Here is a 21,073-nt window from a genome sequence, read left to right as displayed (position 1 = left end):
CTAATTGTTTGGCTGTGGAAAATTGGCATATTAGATTGTACTGCCTGGAACAGCAACCAGAAGATCTCCTATAAACTTGTTAGAAAAGTAAATTCTCTGGCTCCATCCCACATCTATTGAATCAGAACCTGTAGGGGTGGTACCCAACAATCTAGTTTAACAAGTCATCCAGGAGATTCTGATAGAAACCATTTGAGAAACACTGGCATATGAGAAACATGTGCTATTTACTTAATGGACAGGCAGACATGGAAGTGAGGGAATATATCAAATAAGAAAATAAGCAGTGGCCCAAGTGCTTTGACTCTAAATGGGTACAGAATAAGAATAGCCATGAATGAGACTCATAAACTGGTTCTATTCAGATACGTATGAACTGCCCCTCTCTTCTGCTTGATTTCCATGGGCTTACGTTAGTGTAAAACCCCAAGAACATTTGTCTTGGGCAGATCTGTAAATTCTTCAGCATATGGACACTGTAGAGAAAGAAGTAGGATTGACCATTTCCTAATCATCTCCCAGGCTGCATTACCCAATACGCAGTCTGTCTACGCACATGTTTCTGTCATCTGCCAAGCAGGGGCAGAAAAAAAAAGTAATATATAAATATATTTATGTAAATAAGTACATTTATATAAATATAGATTTTTATATAAATAAATATGTATAATACATACTTCTAAAATCTTCATTTTGAGTAATGTTTTTTAAAAGTACCAAAATGGTCATTAGAAAAAGCAAAACATTTTTGGCCTTCCTTATATCTTTTTATGACTTTGTATTGTTTTTAGTTTGATTGCTGGGACTAAGGCACTAGATATAATTTTTCAATGCCTGAGGCCTTACAGGGTTTTAATCTGGCTCAGAATTCTCCACTTCCACTTCTTTCTTAAACAAAAGGTACATATATCCTTTTGCACCTTGCTGTTTTCAGTTACCATTGCTTAGATGTAGTACAGGTATTCTAAAATTGCTTTTTCAGTAAGTAATTTGTAATCATATTCTTAATTCTATGATTTCTAAGAATTTTGATAATAGAACTTTTATTTGCTTTTTTTTTTTTTTTTTGTAATGGTATTAGTTCTTTTCCCAGGGTAAAAATAAACTATTGCCCTAGACTGGAAAGAGGAAGAAAAAAATCTATAATCTTCTGAGATATTTTTTTATTATTATTATTTTTTACTAATACTGTTACAATTTTTATAGCTTCCAATCTTTGCCCTTGGGGGTGACGTAAGAGTTGATTTGGCTTGCCAAGTCTTAGACCTGTCAAAATCAAGTGATGCTTGTGTTCAAACCTGATTGAGAAAGGGAAGCTTTCACAAATTTTATTAGCTTGAACTTAGAATAACTTCCCTGGTCTACACTTAATTAACTTCCATAACCATCTACATCAATATACTGTGTACTGTTAATGAGAGAAACAATTTATTCTTGTAACCTTTCACCTTTGTCCTGAAAGAGCTGAGATTCTAAAAGAAGCCAGATTTCCTTCGTACTCTCTTCTCACATGCCAGACCTCAAAAATTGTAGGTTCTTGCTTTTTTTGACCCAGATAGGCAAAACATTGATACTATTCACATTTCTCATCTAATCCTTCTCCTCAAGGGCTTCTAACTGGATCCAAGGTCTGGAGGGATGTTTGTTTCATAGAAATATATATATATTTTTTGGCCATGCCACGGACCTTGAGGGGTCTTAGTTCCGTCTCAGTTCCCCTGACCCAGGGATTCAACCCAAGGCCACAGCAGTGAAAGTCCTGAGTTCTAACCACGGGACCTCCAGGGAACTCCTGAAATATTCTAATTTGTGGGTTCACAAACTTTTTCTTAAAAGGCTGGATAGTAAATATTTCAGGCTTTGCAGGCTACATGGTCTGTTACAGCTATCAACTCTCCCATTGCAGCATGAAAGCAGTCATGTGCAATACCTAAACAAATGAGATTGTGTTCCAGTAAAACTTTATTTACAAAAATACGGCATTGGGTTGGGTTTGGTCACTGAGCCATAGTTTGCCAATCATAGTTAACTGGAGAGGAAAGAAAGAGATCATTGTGGGATATATGGCACTTCAAAACCTTCCTTTCTAGACTAGAGACTAGAGTAGATTTGAAGCTTTCAGTACATTTTCAACATTAAAAAAAATTAGAGTTTTGTGTAATTCTTAATATACCACAAAACAACCATTGCTCCGTCTACTATTCCTCAAATTAATACTTAGTACAAAAAAACTGTTAGAAAATAAAGAGTATTTTGAAATTTAACTTTGTAACCCAGGCTTATTTTTCTTTATTGACTCATAGTACAGAAAGAATTTTTATTATGAGAGAAAATAAGGCATTTTCATTTGTAAACTTTTCTTATTATTTGCTTGCTTGTTTAGAAGGAGGATACAGCTGTGAACTCTGTGAGCTTTATTTTATGTATTAGTCAGCCAGATGGAAAGAATGATCATTAAAAAAGTTAGATGGGCTGGCTCTGATGTCCAAGTTTTAGAAGACATATACTAAAATGAATAATCCTAGAATTTAGCTTCAGTAACATCCTTCATTATACACTTTTCATCTTTATAGCCAAATAGTCGCGTAGAAGTTTACATTTTATCTAGAGTTTAAAGTCATTTTTCTTCCCAGTCTTCTCAAAACCTCCCAAGTCTTAACTGCAGTTACTTAAATTAGTTCTGACCAAGAACAACAAAATGAAGAACAGTAAGGTGACTTGTACGTTACAGTTAGCTTTCAAATCTTTTGACATACAGATTTTCAGTTTTTCCTTTTTTCTAAAGTATACAGAAAGGGAGAGTCATTCTTTGTAGGACATTGCACCCATCTTAATAGATGACATTCTCTTGTCTTCTGTCACAAATGTCCTTGCTATTGAACAAAGATTGTCAGAATAATACTTAAAATTAGTACTTTCAAATTGATTTCAAATCTTTTGGCTTTGTGCTAGTAATATTTTCCTTTCTCAACTCATTAGAATAAGAAAAGAGAATTAACTTTATGATCTGTACATTTATGGATTAAAATTCACCTCATTTATCTCCAAATATTACTTACTTGTCTTCATGCTTGAGGAATGGATATGTACTAATAACTCAAAATTTTCAGTAATTCATATAATTCACATCAAAATTCCTATTTGAGTCAGTAAGTATTAAGTCTTAATGTCTTGGGTTTACTTATCTAATACTTAGTTTAGGTAAGTAAAAACTTATTTAAGTTTTAAAGTGTGTTATTTTATAGACTTTTGAAACAGATGGCAGTTTGTTTATGTCAAAACTTCAGAGAGGTTTTTTAAAAAATTTTCATTGGTGTATAGTTGATTTACAATGTTGTATTAGTTTCAGGTGTTCAGCAAAGCAAATCAGTTATACATATACATATATCCCCTTTTTTTTTAAGATTCTTTTCCCATATAGGCCATTACAGAGTATTGAGTAGAGGTCCCTGTGCTATACAGCAGGTTCTTATTAGTTATCGATTTAATATATAGTATTGTGTATGTGTCAGCCCCAATCTCCCAGTTTATCCCTTCTCCTCGCCCCCCCCAAATACCCTGGTAAACATAAGTTTGTTTTCTACATCTGTGACTCTGCTTCTGTTTTGTAAATAAGTTCATTTGTACCTTTTTTTAGATTCCACATATAAGCAATATCATATGATATTTGTCTTTCTCTGTCTGACTTACTTCACTCAGTTGCTGCAAATGGCGTTATTTTGTTCTCTTTTATGGCTGAGTATATAGGTACCATTGTATATTCCATTGTATATAGGTATCACATCTTCACCATTCATCTGTCAATGGACACTTAGGTTGCTTCCATGTCCTGGCTGTTGTAAATAGTGCTGCAGTGAACATTAGGGTAATGTATCTTTTTGAATTATGGTTTTCTTTGGGTATATCCCCAGGAGTGGGATTGCTGGGTCATATAGTAGTTCTATTTTTAGTTTTTTAAGAAACCTCCATACTGTTCCCCTTAGTGGCTGTACCAACTTACAGTCCCACCAGCAGTGTAGGAGGGTTCCCTTTTGGAGAGTTTTGGGGGTTTTTTGGCGATACGCGGGCTTCTCACTGTTGTAGCCTCTCCCGTTGCGGAGCACAGGCTCCGGACGCGGAGGCTCAGCGGCCATGGCTCACGGGCCCAGCCGCTCCGCGGCATGTGGGATCTTCCTGGATCGGGGCACAAACCTGTGTCCCCTGAATCGGCAGGCGGACTCTCAACCACTGCACCACCAGGGAAGCCCATGGAGAGTATTTTTTTAAAAATAAAATAAAGGATGTGCTTCTAGCTTTATGACATAACTTGAATTACAGAGAATTTTCATTTCTTTGCATTTTTGAATTGTGTAATAGAGTTTTAAAAGTTATTAGGTTTTTGCCAAGTTAAAAACGAGGTAATGTTCATTTGCATATGTGCTAATTTTAAGAAACTGTACAGATTAGATACCTTGCTACTATTTTGACTTCTTTTGATAATGAGAAAATTAGAATTAATCATTGTTTTGGGGGGATACATATATTTGACAGAACTAGAAGAACAGACTCGAAAAGCTCTAGAACTGGACCAGGAACGAAAACGAGCAAAAGAAGAAGCAGAAAGACTTGAAAAGGAGCGTCAAGCTGCTGAAGAGGCCAAATCTGCTATAGCAAAACAGGCTGCCGACCAGATGAAGAATCAGGAGCAGCTGGTAGGGAACCTGGGTTCTGTTAGGGGAAAAGAAAAATTCAGACAAAAGCATGGACGAAATCGGTTCCGCAATTTCAGAGTGTTTATTCTCTGAGCACAAAGGTGTTGGTTAATTACGTTTTCAAATCCCCTCACTGTGGTATGTGTGCACTCACTGCAAGGAACTTGTATCTTTTTATTCGAATGTATTTTAAAGCAGTAAGTAGAATAACAAAGAATTATGAAAACCATAGACCACATGGACCATTTTCTGTATTCAGAGGAATACCCATCATGACAAATGAAATACCAGTGTAAAAATAGACAATTTGGAGGTTGCAGTATTTAGTACAGTAAATAAATGATCAGTATTGTGCAGCCACTACCAAAAGTGTGTTGTAATAGATCCAAAATCAACAGTAAAATTTTGTTTGCTAATGAGTGCCAATAAAATAAGTTCAAATAATGGAAACTTAAAAAAACACCTTTGTAAAATTAAGTATATTATACCTTCTGGAAAGCAAACCAAAGAGACAAGTGTGGAAATAACGAAGTGTGGAAATAAGCCTAAAATGATTATTTCTTCTTTTAAAAGGAAACCTAAAAATAAAACCATAAAAGATACATGGAGCCTGTTGCTAACAAAAGATTCTGATTTGCTTAGATTTTGTTTAAGCCACTGGCATGTTTTGCTTTAGATAAGTTGACAATTACGTATATTCTAAACCCTATAAGATAACCGTAGGCTAACTATAAGATAGATCATAATTGATTGGGGTTTTTTGTGTATTTAGTGGACTTGCAAATAATGAGGAGTAGGCATGACACCTAGAAGATTTGGGATTTAAATATTGGTTTAGGCATTTACTTGCTATGTGTCTTTGGGTCTTTCTGAGCCTCAGATCGCTCCCTTTGAAAAAAGGAATAATACCACCTAATAGTATTGTTGGGGAATTAAGAAAGTGCTGTTTAAATTATAAAGTGTTATGTAAATAGAATTCTTTTTCCTTCTGTAGGCTTTAACAGATAGTTTATTTTATTTTATTTTATTTTTTGCGTGGTACGCGGGCCTCTCACTGTTGTGGCCTCTCCCGTTGCGGAGCACAGACTCCGGACACGCAGGCTCAGCGGCCATGGCTCACAGGCCCAGCTGCTCCGCGGCATGTGGGATCTTCCCGGACTGGGGCACGAACCCGTGTCCCCTGCATCGGCAGGCGGACTCTCAACCACTGCGCCACCAGGGAAGCCCCTAAGAGATAGTTTATTGATGAAAGTTTAAAAATAGCTCCTAGGTTCCTGCTATGAAAACAGGAATAACTACGTGTATATAGAATAATAAAATTTTTTTCACTTTGTCTCATTAGCTCATTATACCTAGTACAAGTAAGATATTTATGCTCTTAAAGAAATAGTTCCTTTTTTTAAACAGAAGACTGTCTATGAAAAACATATAACACAGTCCGTGTGGGAATTCCCTGGCGGTCCAGTGGTTAGGACTCTGAGCTTCCACTGCAGGGGGCACAGGTTTGATCCCTGGTCGGGGAAGTAAGATCTCAGAAGCTGCACGGCATGACCAAAAAAACCAGTCCATGTACATTAAAGCTTTTTTGACTTAATATAAATGACTGAAAATATATTACTTTTTAGTATTTGTAATTGTTTTGTTTATTGTAGGCAGCAGAACTTGCCGAATTCACTGCCAAGATTGCGCTTCTAGAAGAAGCCAAGAAAAAAAAGGAGGAGGAAGCTACTGAGTGGCAACACAAAGTAATCATTTGTTCATCACTATAAATTATTGAACATCTATTTTGTACCCAGCCATATGTGGAAATTATAGAGATAAATATAAGTTGCTGTCATGATTTAGAGGGGGAGAGGTACCTCTGTATGAATGTGTATGTACTGTAGTAAATACTAATCTAGTGATAATAAGCTAAGTACTTTGGGAACACAGAAGAAATATTTAATTTCTGAGGGAATGAGGCAGGTGTTGGGGAAACCCTTATAAATTTAAGCCGGCTCTTGAATAATACATTCAATTTGGGGGTAGAAAAGATGGAGACTGAAGAGGAAGTCATTCCAGATCGAGGGAATTGAATGAGCATAAGAAGTATAAAAGCACATGACAGATTTGAGGTCAACTAGTAAGTGAGCAAAACTTAGGGTCTGTTTTCAGAAATTTTGAGAGTTGTGGCTAGAAAGTTAGAGAGGGAATTAAGTTGTGAAAGGCTTTAAATAAATGCCCTGCTAAGGCAAGATGCTGAGAAATATCTGTAGACGTTGGGCTCTGAAGATTTCAAAACAGGATTGTAACATGATCAAGCATGGTTTTATAAAAACAGCTTAGTAATCAGCATGAAGGATGGATTGGGATAGTGGGCAGGATTACTTAAGAGCTAATGACTCACACTAAGGATGTGGCATTGAGAAAAAAGAGGAACAGGAATTATTGAAGGACATTTTGTGGTAGACTCAACGGGGCATGGCAACCAAATGATTGGATGTAAAGTTGAATTAGAAGAATGCAATGAAGATGATACTGAGATTTCTGAGTTCCTAAGTAGATGAAACCACTGTTGTCTGAAATGGCATAAAAGTGAAAAATTAGGCTTTATTTGGAGGGGTAGGGAATATAAGATAATGAGAATTTAATTCAAACTTTAATGTTAACTCTTAAATGGAACTATAATAATAACAATTTTTTACACTCAAAGGTATATAGTTCTCTGATTTTTCTCCGACAAAATGTACTTATTACAGAAAGCAGTTTTGTTTCCCTCTTAAATTTTCTTTGTAGCACTTCGGATTTCATAGGGAAGTTTTTGGTATTGAGAGTTATGTATATATGTATATGTCAATGGAACTCTACAAAAAGAAAAACACTTAACTTTTTTGTTAACACTACTTTCTTTATTAGAATTGTATAGCTCCCTTTTAGGGATGATTTATGAACGTCAGGGACACATAAACTTATAAAAATAACATATCACAGAGGCACATCATGTGAATTGTAGAAATTAGAAAATGCATGCAAAAGAAAAATCACATTCTTGCTAACTGGGATCACTATTTTAACACTGTAGTGCATATCCTTCTAGGATCTTTTCCTATTTGCATATGTGTATACATACACATTTATATGTCCAGAGTGAGATCATACTGTACATATTGTTCTGTTTTAGTCAGTTTTCATCTCATCTAATATTAGACTATATTCAAAATTTTTTCATTTAGATATAATTGACATATAATGTATTTTTAGGTGTACAGCATGATGATTCAATATTTGTATCTATTGTGAAGCGATCATCACAGTAAGTGTAGTTAACATCCATCTCCATATATAGCTACAGAAATTTTTTTCTTGTTATGTAAACTTTTCAGATTTACTTTCTTAGCAACTTTGAAATATAGAATATAGTATTATTAACTGTAGTCCGTACGCTGTACATTACGTCCCCATGACTCATTTATTTTATAGCTGGGAGTTTGTACTTTTTAACTCCCTTCTCCAATTCCTCTTCCATTTATGCCTCTGGTAACCATCAGTCTGTTCTCTGTATCCATAAGCTCGTTTTTTTTGTTTGGTTGGTTGGTTGGTTGATTTTTAGATTCTATATATAAGCGAGATCATATGGTAATTTGTCTTTCTCTGTCTGACTTATTTCACTTGGCATGATACCCTCAAGGTCCATCCATGTTGTTGCAAATGGCAAGATTTCCTGGGACTTCTCTGGTGGTCCAGTGGTTAAGACTTCGCCTTCCAATGCAGGAGGTGCAGATTCAATCCCTGGTTGGGGAGCTAAGGTCCCGCATGCCTTGGGGCCAGAAAACTAAAACATAAAAAAGCAGAAGCAATATTGTAGTAACATATTCAATAAAGACTTTAAAAATGGTCCACATCAAAAAAAAATCTTTAAAAAAATTCCTTTTTTATAGTGGAATAGTATTTTACTATATATTAATATTTATACCACTTTTTTTTATCTGTTCATCTATTGATGGACACTTAGGGTGCTTCCATATATATCTTGGCTATTTCATTCTTTTGCATGTGGCTGTCTAGTTTTCCTAGCACCACTTATTGCAGAGACTGTCCTTTCCCCAACCTATATTCTTGGCTGCTTTGTTGTAAGTTAATTAACCATATATGTGTGGGTTTATTTCTGGGCAGACTATATTCAGAATTGAACCAAAAAGTCTTTTATAGCTAATTTGCCAGGCCAGTGTCCAGAGTAGGACTTTGCATTGCATCTGTTTGCTCTAAGTCTCTTTTAAAGTAGGACAGTTCTTTTTTTTATGATATTGGTTTATTAAAAGGACCCACAGATTGTCCCTCCTCCTGTATTTGTCTAATTCCTTTCTTATGGTGTCATTCAGCTTGTCTTTTTATCATCAATATTTCTTGTAAGCTGGAAGATAAACCTAAAAGTTTGAAGGATTCAAGTTAAAAATTTCTGGCTATGATGCCTCATAGGTGAGACTTTCAGATAATTTATCATCCAAACTAGAACACTTTTGAGAGTGAAAGGGGGTGTTGTTAATAATTACACCAGGACAACAGTGTAAAGCAGTACTTTTCCAGACAAACCAGCACAATAGAATTACTCAGATAATTGGTGACGTTGGATACTTCCTGTTATATTATATCAGAAGACATTTAATATCTGATTAACCCACCATTAGTTGTTTTAATTGATCGTTGGACTAGAGTAATAACAGTCTGTTTCCTCCATTGTCTGGTTATATTTTATCGTTGCTAAAACGTAATCTATTCGATGTGGAATTCTTTGGCATTATACTTATATCTGTTTTCTCATCAACCATTTGTATAACAATTTTAGCAACAGTTGATAATCCTTGCCAGAATTAATAATTTTATTAGGGTTTTGCACAGTGGTGTCTTTAATTCTGTCATGTAATAAGCTTTTATCAATAGGGCCTGTTTTCATTACCCTGAAATATAGTTTATATTAGAAAGAAAGGATAATAACTTGATTTTTTTTTTTTTGATGTGGACCATTTTTAAAGTCTTTATAGAATTTGTTACAATATTGCTTCTGTTTTGGCTTTTTGGCCGCGAGGCATGTGGGATCTTAGCTCCCTGACCAGGGATCGAACCCGCACCCCCTGTATTGGAAGGCGAAGTCTTAACCACTGGACCGCCAGGGAAGTCCCAGGATAACTTGATTCTTTTAATTACCAATTTTCAAAGTAACTTGCTGATAAACTTATTTTTTATGTTCAGGCTTTTGCAGCCCAGGAAGACTTGGAAAAGACCAAAGAAGAGTTAAAGACTGTGATGTCTGCCCCTCCTCCACCTCCACCACCACCAGTCATTCCTCCAACAGAAAATGAACATGATGAACATGATGAGAATAATGCTGAGGCTAGTGCTGAATTATCAAATGATGGGGTAATGAACCATAGAAGTGAGGAGGAACGTATAACAGAAATGCAAAAAAATGAGCGTGTTAAAAAACAACTCCAGGTATTTAAAATTTGCAGTTGTATGCACATTTAAATATAATTTGCATTTTCCCCATTTGTTAAGACAAACTTATTAAAAAAGAAACATTTGATTTTTGGAAGCCTTTACCTCTAGCTGGCCTTGTGATTGGTTTGTAAGTACTTGGCCTACAGTCACGTTATTTCATATTTTCTGTTGTATGTCCCTGTCACCAGATGTTTGTTAGCCTTGTGTAATGAAACCTTAATTAGTAAGCTATTATTTAATTATAACTTGAGCCATGTTAAAAGTAGAACATAAAATACTGTTTAAAAAACAAATTTCTTTTTTAAACAGTATACATTAAAAAGAAATGATAATTTAATAGACTACCTGTATGACATTACATAATCTGATTTTTTTTGTTGAGATTTTGTAATGGCAAAAGATCAGTATATTAAATGTACATAATTAGATTAAAATAGTAAATTTTAATGTTACACCTATTAGAGAACTTAATAGAATCAGTTCTCTAATTTTTAAATTCATGAAATCTTTAAATATTAATAAAATGGGGTGATAGTTGTAATAAATGTATTAAGACTTTTGGAGAAAACTTCTCTCATGGTATAGAATTTATAACTTACAGTAACATTCAATAACAGCTATATTGAACCTTTTGTAAGTCATTTCAAGTATTAGATGAGAAAGTTCAAGGAAATTTAGAATAATACACAAACTCATCATGGTTGCGGAGTGTAGAAATGAAAGGCCATGGGTATTCCTGTCTAACCACTACCCCCCACCACTACTAAAAGTACAACAAACGTAAACACTTTAAAGAAAAAGATTTCGCAGTGGAAATTTTAATATACTAAAAAGTCAGAGATCTGTTATATTTGTATTTTGTGTCTTTAAACCTCTTTCATAGGTTTTTAAAATCTAAAAAAAAAGTTAATAATGGTCATACTTTTTATTTTTTAAACATAGGCATTAAGTTCAGAATTAGCCCAAGCCAGAGATGAAACCAAGAAAACACAAAATGATGTTCTTCATGCTGAGAATGTTAAAGCAGGCCGTGATAAGTACAAGACTCTGCGACAGATTCGGCAAGGCAATACAAAGCAACGTATTGATGAGTTTGAAGCAATGTGAGAGCTGTTATTTTGCATACATGTTCTTCATAAGCTGAACCACCAACAGAGAAAAGCAGGCCTTTGCAGATGTGATGGAATGCATCTCACCTTGCCAAAGCACTTAAACCAGTTTGACTGTGGTAGCTAAAAGACATTTAAGGGGAGCTTTTCAACATTAAGGCAGTGTGATATCATGCTTGGTTTTCTTTTTCTTTTGGGCCAAGGAATGGAGAACAGTGTTCCATCACCTCCTTTTTCACATTTTTCATTTTCCATTTTTTTTTTTCTGTTGAAGATTAACACTAATTATCATGTCTGACAAATGTGTATGTATGATTTAAGCACTTTGTACATTTTAAAGGATGGTGGTGACTTAATGAGTGTTTAGGTAGGGCACTCTGTTTTTTCTTCTTCCATATTTTACCTGCATGTATTTCCACATTCTCTCTCATTCATGTTTCCTCAGTGTGTACTTCTCATACCTTGATGTGCCCTGTAACCATAGCGCTGCCACTATACAGATCATTGGCAGTGATTAAAATGAGCATAGGTGGCAGGGTGGACAGTCTTTCATCATTGTGTAGAAGATGGCTATGAATCATGAAAAGGATTAGAATGTTTAACAGTATAGTGTACAGCTAGTGGTTAATTTTTTAAATCCCAATTTAATAACATTATTGGATATTTGTTATTTGCTTACTTAATTACGGTCATCTTTGACAGCTGAATTGATTGGTGTTTCATCTCCTGTCATCATTTGGTTTTCTTTGCCCACTGATCTTACAAAGGTATAGACAGCAGGTAGTAAGTAGTTCCCTAGGAAAGTTTACTGATGAAACACTACTGCAAATAACAGTTGTCTCTGAAAGATTCTTTCATAGATTGATTTAGAAAAACAGATGTTTAATAAAAGAAAAAGCACATTTGTTGGTAATTGATTATCATCATTAATAAAACCCTGGACCTTGCTAGAAGGGCAGCATATGAAAACAGCAGTCCCGAGGAGGGGACAGTAATACTACCTCACTACTATACCTGTGATGACTGGTCGTTCAAACACAGTGAAGTGTGTAAGCTATATGTTTTATAATACATAGTGATACTGTCAATCATGAAGGAATATTTTTGAGATCTCCTTTTCCTTCAGAATATCTTAGAGTGCTAAATTTTAACTGCCTTTTTGTTGAACTGAACTGTGGGACTCTGATTTGTATTAAAATTGTTAGCGCTCACTGGTATACTATCTTCCTGGAGGGGTGTTGTATGTCTAAGGAAGCGTGTGTGTGTGTGTGTGTGTGTGTGTGTGTGTGTGTGTGTGTGTGTTTGAGAGAGAGAGAGAGATTGCCCTTGTAGCATATGACGACGAATGTTTGTACCTTCATTTCTTGATGTAATTATTACATAATCATTTTAGCATATTTGGTTTCTAAATCATTGTGCTTATTTTTTTCAATCTAACTAAAAATACTTAAATTTGGTTAGTTAATTCTATTTTAGAAATTATAATTTTATAGGTTATATTAATTTCAGTTATGTTTTACAAAGAAATCTTTCTAGTTTGAAAGATGTTCAATATTCACAGGTTCTAACATTTTCTTTATTATAAAACATTTAGATTTGGAGATAAGGAAAGCCTTGTTTTCTCTGTGTGGTTCAGCTACTTTCCATTTGGTATTATGCATTCAAATTTACATTTATCTATTAAAATTGCCATTTTGTTAGACATTTTTCATGCACAATAGATTCAAGTTGTGTCTGAAAATATCTCTGTGCTTTTTTGATTTTGCTGACTTTAAAAGGATTAATCTGGGCAGACATTATGAAAAGGAAAGGTTGCATTTAATATATTTTTTGGATTTAGTAGGACAAAAGATAACTGGTTAACCTTGAAGTGACTGTTGTACGGTGGTTGTGCACATGCTTCAAAACACTGTGGAAGAGGACATTTCTCCTTGCAGCACATTAGAGGAACAGATGATAAGCCTTACTATTCATGGTTTAAAGCATGTGTTCACTCTTCCAGAGCATTAAAGTAATTGCCATAATAGGTGAAAACTTGGATTTTTATTGGATTTTTGTTAATTTGCTTCATTTTGAATTGTGTGCACTACCATTCCTACATCAGTTTGATATCAGTGTTGAAAAATTACCAGTTATATTTGCTGTTTATAATCTATTTGTAGATTAGAATTAAAATGGATTTAATCCATTTTTAAAGCTGTGTGAATTTTTCTAAACAGGAACAACTATTTGCAATATGGGTTTTCATTAAACCAATTATAACTTTTATTATTAGCATTTGAGAAGCACATGTTCATATAGCAATGTAAAAATAATGAGTATTTGGTAAATTCCAGCAGGCTTATACTATTAGCATAATTTTGTGTTGTACAATTAAGTTACATCTATAATTTTGGATAACATTCATTGGTTAACAATAAAGTGACAAAAGCTCATGTTTCATGCTTCACTGTTGTTATTTAACATGGATTTCTTGTATATTTCCTGAATATTATAATCTCTATTAGATCCATAAATCATTACATCTTAAAAACAAGTGGATAGGAAAAAATTCAGAATCCTCATACATTTACTCGTTCCCCCAAATTATATATCTCTTTTGGTATGGAAGTAATAGTGATAATTCTCCAGAAAAGTTAAATCATTAAATTAAATTGACTCTTTTCATAATAGAAAATCATTTAAGATTTCTAGTCATTGCTTTTCTTGTATAGTGTTTAGTTTTCCTAAGGAAGAAGCAGTTTCATTGTCCTTGATTAATCTCACTATTAAAATGCTAATGTTCTTTAAAGAACTGTATACTAAGTGCTTCTTACTAAATTTTATTATAAAGATTATTCTTCTTAAATAACAAGTGATAAATCTGTTTTAAGCATAGTAAAAGCCAGTTGTCTTCTCAGTTTACAGTAATATTGAACTGTCACTTTATTATTTCTATTCTCAAAGACAGGTGGTGATCTCTTTATTCTGGTCCTGTTAGAAAAGAAAAGGGAATTCCATAGTATAATATTTTGCTTTATGTCTAATTAGAGTTCTTTTTTTAAGAACTAGAATTAGCACTTAGAAAGTTGTATCTTACACTGTATTGGAACTCACTCCTGGTTATCATTGGAAAGAGTTCCAATGTTAGTGCTGTGATTAAAAAATAATGCACATCACTTTCTGTCTCAGTTCTTATTACCTGTTGATTGGTGATATTTTTAGAATTGAAGATAAAAGATTTTTTAGATCCCACAGTATCCCATTTTATGTATGCATAATGAAAATAGTCTTTTAAAATCTAAAACTTAAAACTGAAGTATAGGAATTACTGCCTTTAGAATTAATTTAGTGAACTGATTAGTAAACCCAAGCTTAGATGTATTTAATAAGAATAAGGGGAAACGTTTAAATATGGAACTACACTGGTAGACAGTCCTCTTTTCTTTAAGTTTGTTCTAAATGAACAGAACTTTAGCTTTTCTTATTCTGTACTTCATTCTTTTTTTAACTAGGAGATAATCTATTAAATATTCTAATGTGGTTTATCATGTAGAATGACAATATTCTAGTACATTTCAAAAGCACAGTGATTCAGCAGATATGATAACTTCATAAAATGTCAAGGCAGTATGACTCCTCACATTCTACACTGTTCGCAAGGAAAACTTGGCTCACGATCGTGTTTCATATATTAAAGCTTATCACCCTCCCTTCCGTGGCTTTTCCAATTAAATAATCTTAATTCCCACTTTTTCCTACTGGACCTATCTTTTTTTAAATTTAATTTTATTTTTTTATACAGCAGGTTCTTATTAGTCATCAATTTTATACACATCTGTGTATACATGTCAATCCCAATAGCCCAATTCATCACACCACCATCCCCACCCCCCTGCGGCTTTCCCCCGTTGGTGTCCATAGAATTGTTCTCTATATCTGTGTCTCAGCTTCTGCCCCGAAAACTGGTTCATCTGTACCATTTTTCTAGGTTCCACATACATGCGGTAATATACAGTATTTGTTTTTCTCTTTCTAACTTACTTCACTCTCTTTATTACAGTCTCTAGATCCATCCACGTCTCAACAAATGACCCAATTTCGTTCCTTTTTATGGCTGAGTAATATTCCATTGTATATATATGCCACATCTTCTTTATCCATTTATCTGTCGCTGGGCATTTAGGTTGCTTCCATGACCTGGCTATTGTAAATAGTGCTGCAGTGAACATTGGGGTACATGTGTCTTTTTGAATTATGGTTTTCTCTGGGTATATGCCCAGTAGTGGGATTGCTGGATCATATAGTAATCCTATTTTTAGTTTTTTAAGGAACCTCCATACTGTTCTCCGTAGTGGCTATATCAATTTACATTCCCACCAACAGTGCAAGAGGGTTCCCATTTCTCCACACCCTCTCCAGCATTTGTTGTTTGTAGATTTTCTGATGATGCCCATTCTAACTGGTGTGAGGTGATACCTCATTGTAGTTTTGACTTGCATTTCTCTAATAAGTAGTGATGTTGAGCAGCTTTTCATGTGCTTCTTGGCTATCTCTTTCTTTTCTTTGGAGAAATGTCTATTTAGGTCTTCTGCCCATTTTTTGATTAGGTTGCTTGTTTTTTTAATATTGAGCTGCATGAGCTGTTTATATATCTTGGAGGATAATCTTTTGTCTGTTGATTCATTTGCAAATATTTTCTCCCATTCTGAGGGTTGTCTTTTTGTCTTGTTAATGGTTTCCTTTGCTGTGCAAGAGCTTTGAAGTTTTATTAGGTCCCATTTGCTTTTTTTTAAATTTCCATTACTCTAGGAGGTGGATCAAAAAAGATCTTGCTGTGATTTATGTCAAAGAGTGTTCTTCCTATGTTTTCCTCTAAGAGTTGTATAGTGTCCGGTCTTAATTTAGGTCTCTAATCCATTTTGAGTTTATTTTTGTGTATGGTGTTAGGGCATGTTCTAATTTCATTCTTTTACATGTAGCTGTCCAGTTTTCCCAGCACCACTTATTGAAGGGACTGTCTGTTCTCCACTGTATATCCTTGCCTCCGTTGTCATAGACTAGTTGACCATAGGTGTGTGGGTTTATCTCTGGGCTTTCCATCTTGTTCCATTGATCTGTGTTTCTGTTTTTGTGCCAGTACCATATTGTCTTGATTACTGTAGCTTTGTATATAGTCTGTAGTCAGAGAGTCTGATTCTTCCAGCTCCGTTTTTTTCCCTCAAGACTGCTTTGGCTATTCGGGGTCTTTTGTGTCTCCGTACAAATTTTAAGATTTTAGGTTCTAGTTCCGTAAAAAATGCCATTGGTAATATTATAGGGATTGCATTGAATCTGGGGATTGCTTTGGGTGGTATAGTCATTTTCACAATATTGATTCTTCCAGTCCAAGAACATGGTATATCTCTCCATCTGTTGGTATTGTCTTTAATTTCTTTCATCAGTGTCTTATAGTTTTCTGCATACAGGTCTTTTGTCTCCCTAGGTAGGTTTATTCCTAGGTATTTTATTCTTTTTGTTGCAGTGGTAAATGGGAGTATCTCCTTAATTTCTCTTTCAGATTTTTCATCATTAGTGTATAGGAGTGCAAGAGATTTCTGAGCATTAATTTTGTATCCTGCAACTTTACCAAATTCATTGATTAGCTCTAGTAGTTTTCTGGTGGCATCTTTAGGATTCTCTAAGTATAGTATCATGACATCTGCAAACAGAGACAGCTTTACTTCTTTTTTTCCAATTTGTATTCCTTTTATTTCTTTTTCTTCTCTGATTTCTGTGGCTAGGACTTCCAAAACTATGTTGAATAATAGTGGTGAGAGTGGACATCCTTGTCGTGTTCCTGATCTTAGAGGAAATGCTTTCTGTTTTTCACCATTGAGAATGTTTGCTGTGGGTTTGTCGTATTGGCCTTTATTATGTTGAGGTAGGTTCCCTCTATGCCCACTTTCTGGAGAGTTTTTATCATAAATGGGTGTTGAATTTTGTCAAAAGCTTTTTCTGCATCTATTGAGATGATCATATGTTTTTTCTTCTTCAGTTTGTTAATATGGTGTATCACATTGATTGATTTGCATATATTGAAGACTCCTTGTATACCTGGGATAAATCCCACTTGATCATGGTGTATGATCCTTTTAGTGTGTTGTTGGATTCTGCTTGCTAGTATTTTGTTGAGGATTTTTGCAACTATATTCATCAGTGATATTGGTCTGTAGTTTTCTTTTTTTGTAGTATCTTTGTCTGGTTTTGGGATCAGGGTGATGGTGGCCTCATAGAACGAGTTTGGGAGTGTTCCCTCCTCTGCAATTTTTTGGAAGAGTTTGAGAAGGATGGGTGTTAGCTCTTCTCTAAATGTTTGATAGAATTCACCTGTGAAGCCATCTGGTCCTGGACTTTTGTTTGTTGGAAGATTTTTAATCACAGTTTCAATTTCATTACTTGTGATTGGTCTGTTCATATTTTCTGTTTCTTCCTGGTTCAGTCTTGTAAGGTTATACGTTTCTACGAATTTGTCCATTTCTTCCAGGTTGTCCATTTTATTGGCATAGAGTTGCTTGTGGTAGTCTCTTAGGATGCTTTGTATTTCTGCAGTGTCTGTTGTAACTTCTTTTTCATTTCTAATTTTATTGATTTGAGTCCTCTCCCTCTTTCTTGATGAGTCTGGCTAAGGGTTTATCAATTTTGTTTATCTTCTCAAAGAACCAGCTTTTAGTTTTATTGATCTTTGCTGTTGTTTTCTTTGTTTCTATTTGATTTATTTCTGCTCTGATCTTTATGACTTCTTTCTTTCTGCTAACTTTGGGTTTTGTTTGTTCTTTCTCTAGTTCCTTTAGGTGTAATGTTAGATTGTTCATTTGAGATTTTCCTTATTTCTTGAGGTAGGCTTGTATAGCTATAAACTTCCCTCTTTTGCTGCATTCTATAGGTTTTGGATCGTCGTGTTTTCATTGTCATTTGTCTCTAGGTATTTTTTGATTTCCTCTTTGATTTCTTCTGTGATCTCTTGGTTATTTAGTAACATATTGTTTAGCCTCCATGTGTTTGAGTTTTTTACGTTTTTTACGTTTTTTTCCGTGTAATTGATTTCTAATCTCATAGAGTTGTAGTTAGTAACATGCTTGATAAGATTTCAAAATTCTTAAATTTACTGAGGCTTGATTTGTGACGCAAGATGTGATCGATCTTGGAGAATGTTCCTTGCGCACTTGAGAAAAAGTGTAATCTGTTTTGGGATGGAATGTCCTATAAATATCAGTTAAATCTGTCTTGTCTATTGTGTCATTTAAAGCTTCTGTTTCCTTATTTATTTTCATTTTGGATGATCTGTCCATTGTTGTAAGTGAGGTGTTAAAGTCCCCCACTATTACTATGTTACTGTCGATTTCCTCTTTTAGAGCTGTTAGCAGTTGCCTTTGTATTGAGGTGCTCCTGTGTTGGGTGCATATATATTTGTAATTGTTATGTCTTCTTGGATTGATCCCTTGATCATTGTGTAGTGTCCTTCCTTGTCTCTTGTAACATTCTTTATTTTAAAGTCTATTTTATCTGATATGAGTATTGCTACTCCAGCTTTCTTTTGCTTTCCATTTGCATGGAATATCTTTTTCCATCCCCTCACTTTCAGTCTGTTTTGGGTCTCTTGTAGACAGTATATATATGGGTCTTGTTTTTGTATCCATTCAGTAAGGCTGTGTCTTTTGGTTGGAGCATTTAATCCATTCACGTTTAAGGTAATTATCGATATGTATGTTCCTATGACCATTTTCTTAATTGTTTTGGGTTTTTTTGTTTTTTTTTTTTTTTTGCAGTATGCGGGCCTCTCACTGCTGTGGCCTCTCCCGTCGCGGGGCACAGGCTCCGGATGCACAGGCCCAGCGGCCATGGCCCACGGGCCCAGCCGCTCCGCAGCATGTGGGATCTTCCCGGACCAGGGCACGAACCCGTGTCCCCTGCATCGGCAGGCGGACTCTCAACCACTGCGCCACCAGGGAAGCCCTTGGGTTTGTTTTTGTAAGTCCTTTTCTTCTCTTGTGTTTCCCACTTAGAGAAGTTCCTTTAGCATTTGTTGTAGAGCTGGTTTGGTGGTGCTGAATTCTCTTAGCTTTTGCTTGTCTGTAAAGCTTTAGATTTCTCCATCAAATCTGAATGAGATCCTTCCTGGGTAGAGTAATCTTGGTTGTAGGTTCTTCCCTTTCATCACTTTAAGTATATCATGCCACTCCCTTCTGGCTTGTAGAGTTTCTGGTGAGACATCAGCTGTTAACCTTATGGGAGTTCCTTTGTATGTTATTTGTCGTTTTTCCCTTGCTGCTTTCAATAATTTTTCTTTGTCTTTAATTTTTGACAGTTTGATTACTATGTGTCTCAGCGTGTTTCTCCTTGGGTTTATCCTGTATGGGACTCACTGCTTCCTGAACTTGGGTGGTTATTTCATTTCCCATGTTAGGGAAGTTTTCAACTGTAATCTCTTCAAATATTTTCTCAGGTCATTTCTCTCTCTCTTCTTCTGGGACCCCTATAATGCGAATGTTGTTGTGTTTAATGTTGTCCCAGAGGTCTCTTAGACTGTCTTCATTTTTTTTTTTTCATTCTTTTTTCTTTATTCTGTTCCACAGCAGTGAATTCCACCATTCTGTCTTCCAGGTCACTTATCTGTTCTTCTGCCTCAGTTATTCTGCTATTGATTCCTTCTAGTGTAGTTTTCATTTCAGTTTTTGTGTTGTTCACCTCTGTTTGTTCTTTAATTCTTCTAGGTCTTTGTTAAATATTTCTTGCATCTTCTCAATCTTTGCCTCCATTCTTCTTCCTGGATCATCTTCACTATTATTATTTTGAATTATTTTTCTGGAAGGTTGCCTATCTCCGCTTCATTTAGTTGTTTTTCTGGGGTTTTATCTTGTTCCTTCATCTGGTACATAGCCCTCTGCCTTTTCATCTTGTCTATCTTTCTGTGAATATGGTTTTTGTTCCACAGGCTGCAGGATTGTAGTTCTTCTTGCTTCTGCTGTCTGCCCTCCTGGACCTATTTCTTAATATCTCTATCTTTAGTGATTTTAAGAGCTGCCGTTTTCCCTCTGGAAAGATGATGACTTTTTGCTTTGTTGCCTCAATACTTCAACCTCTCTTAAACTGTGATAACAAGAGTTTTCTGATTTGAGGTTACATATGCTGCTTTAGGAGTTGAAGTATCTATCCATCATTATTCCTCACAGAATTTTAAGGTTAATGATTGTGACTAAGATAATTAATTACCCCATGGCACATCTTTTAAATTCAGGTTTATATTTGGCTTGAGTTCCCTAGCTACTAATGGTTCCAGGTTCTTATTTAATGACCGTCATTTAGCCAATACACTTTTATTAAGTATGTTCTATATTCTAGGATATAGAAGCAAGATTAGAATGACAGTGACCCTTTGTTTTGGACTATCTTAAAAAGTGAAACTTCAAATATTTATCTTATTTCTTGGATCATTTGCAATAATCTGTTACAATACTAGATTTCTTTTAAGATGGCAACACATTTTGTTGACTCATGTTATTTGTATGCCCAGATTCCTCTGTGCTTGTATCTAGTCAGTTGCTTCCATCCTTGTAATTTATTACTCTGTTTTAATTATTCACTTATATTTAATGAACATTTTTAAAATTTAGGTTCACTTTGGTAATTATGCATTAGTTATGTTAGTTACTTATAGTTAGTTAGTTAGTTACAAATATGTTAGTTTGCTCCTAAAAGTAGTTTACTGGTTTTAGTTTATCTTTAATAAGTCTATATAGCTAAATGTACATCTTGGTAACATGGGATCAGAATTTCTGA

At 34.9% G+C, this 21,073-nt stretch overlaps 1 protein-coding gene across 3 annotated transcripts in view; it reads left to right on the top strand.

Annotated features, from left to right (window-relative positions):
* RDX (radixin) overlaps positions 1–21,073 on the top strand; it is a 109,244-nt gene that overhangs the window by 68,749 nt on the left and 19,422 nt on the right. For 2 of the 3 annotated variants that reach the window (XM_033410185.2, XM_033410186.2), the window contains exons 11-14: positions 4,531–4,691; positions 6,344–6,436; positions 9,918–10,160; positions 11,109–13,712. In XM_033410185.2, coding sequence (XP_033266076.1) covers positions 4,531–4,691; positions 6,344–6,436; positions 9,918–10,160; positions 11,109–11,273 — 662 coding nt within the window. In that variant the 3' untranslated portion in view covers positions 11,274–13,712. Of the gene's footprint in view, positions 1–4,530; positions 4,692–6,343; positions 6,437–9,917; positions 10,161–11,108; positions 13,713–21,073 lie in introns of those variants that run through there. The other variant, XM_033410187.2, reaches the window with a different exon arrangement.

Source organism: Orcinus orca, chromosome 8, assembly GCF_937001465.1.
Source record: "Orcinus orca chromosome 8, mOrcOrc1.1, whole genome shotgun sequence".
Classification (NCBI taxonomy): domain Eukaryota; kingdom Metazoa; phylum Chordata; class Mammalia; order Artiodactyla; family Delphinidae; genus Orcinus; species Orcinus orca.
This window is presented reverse-complemented; position numbering and strand designations above follow the sequence as displayed.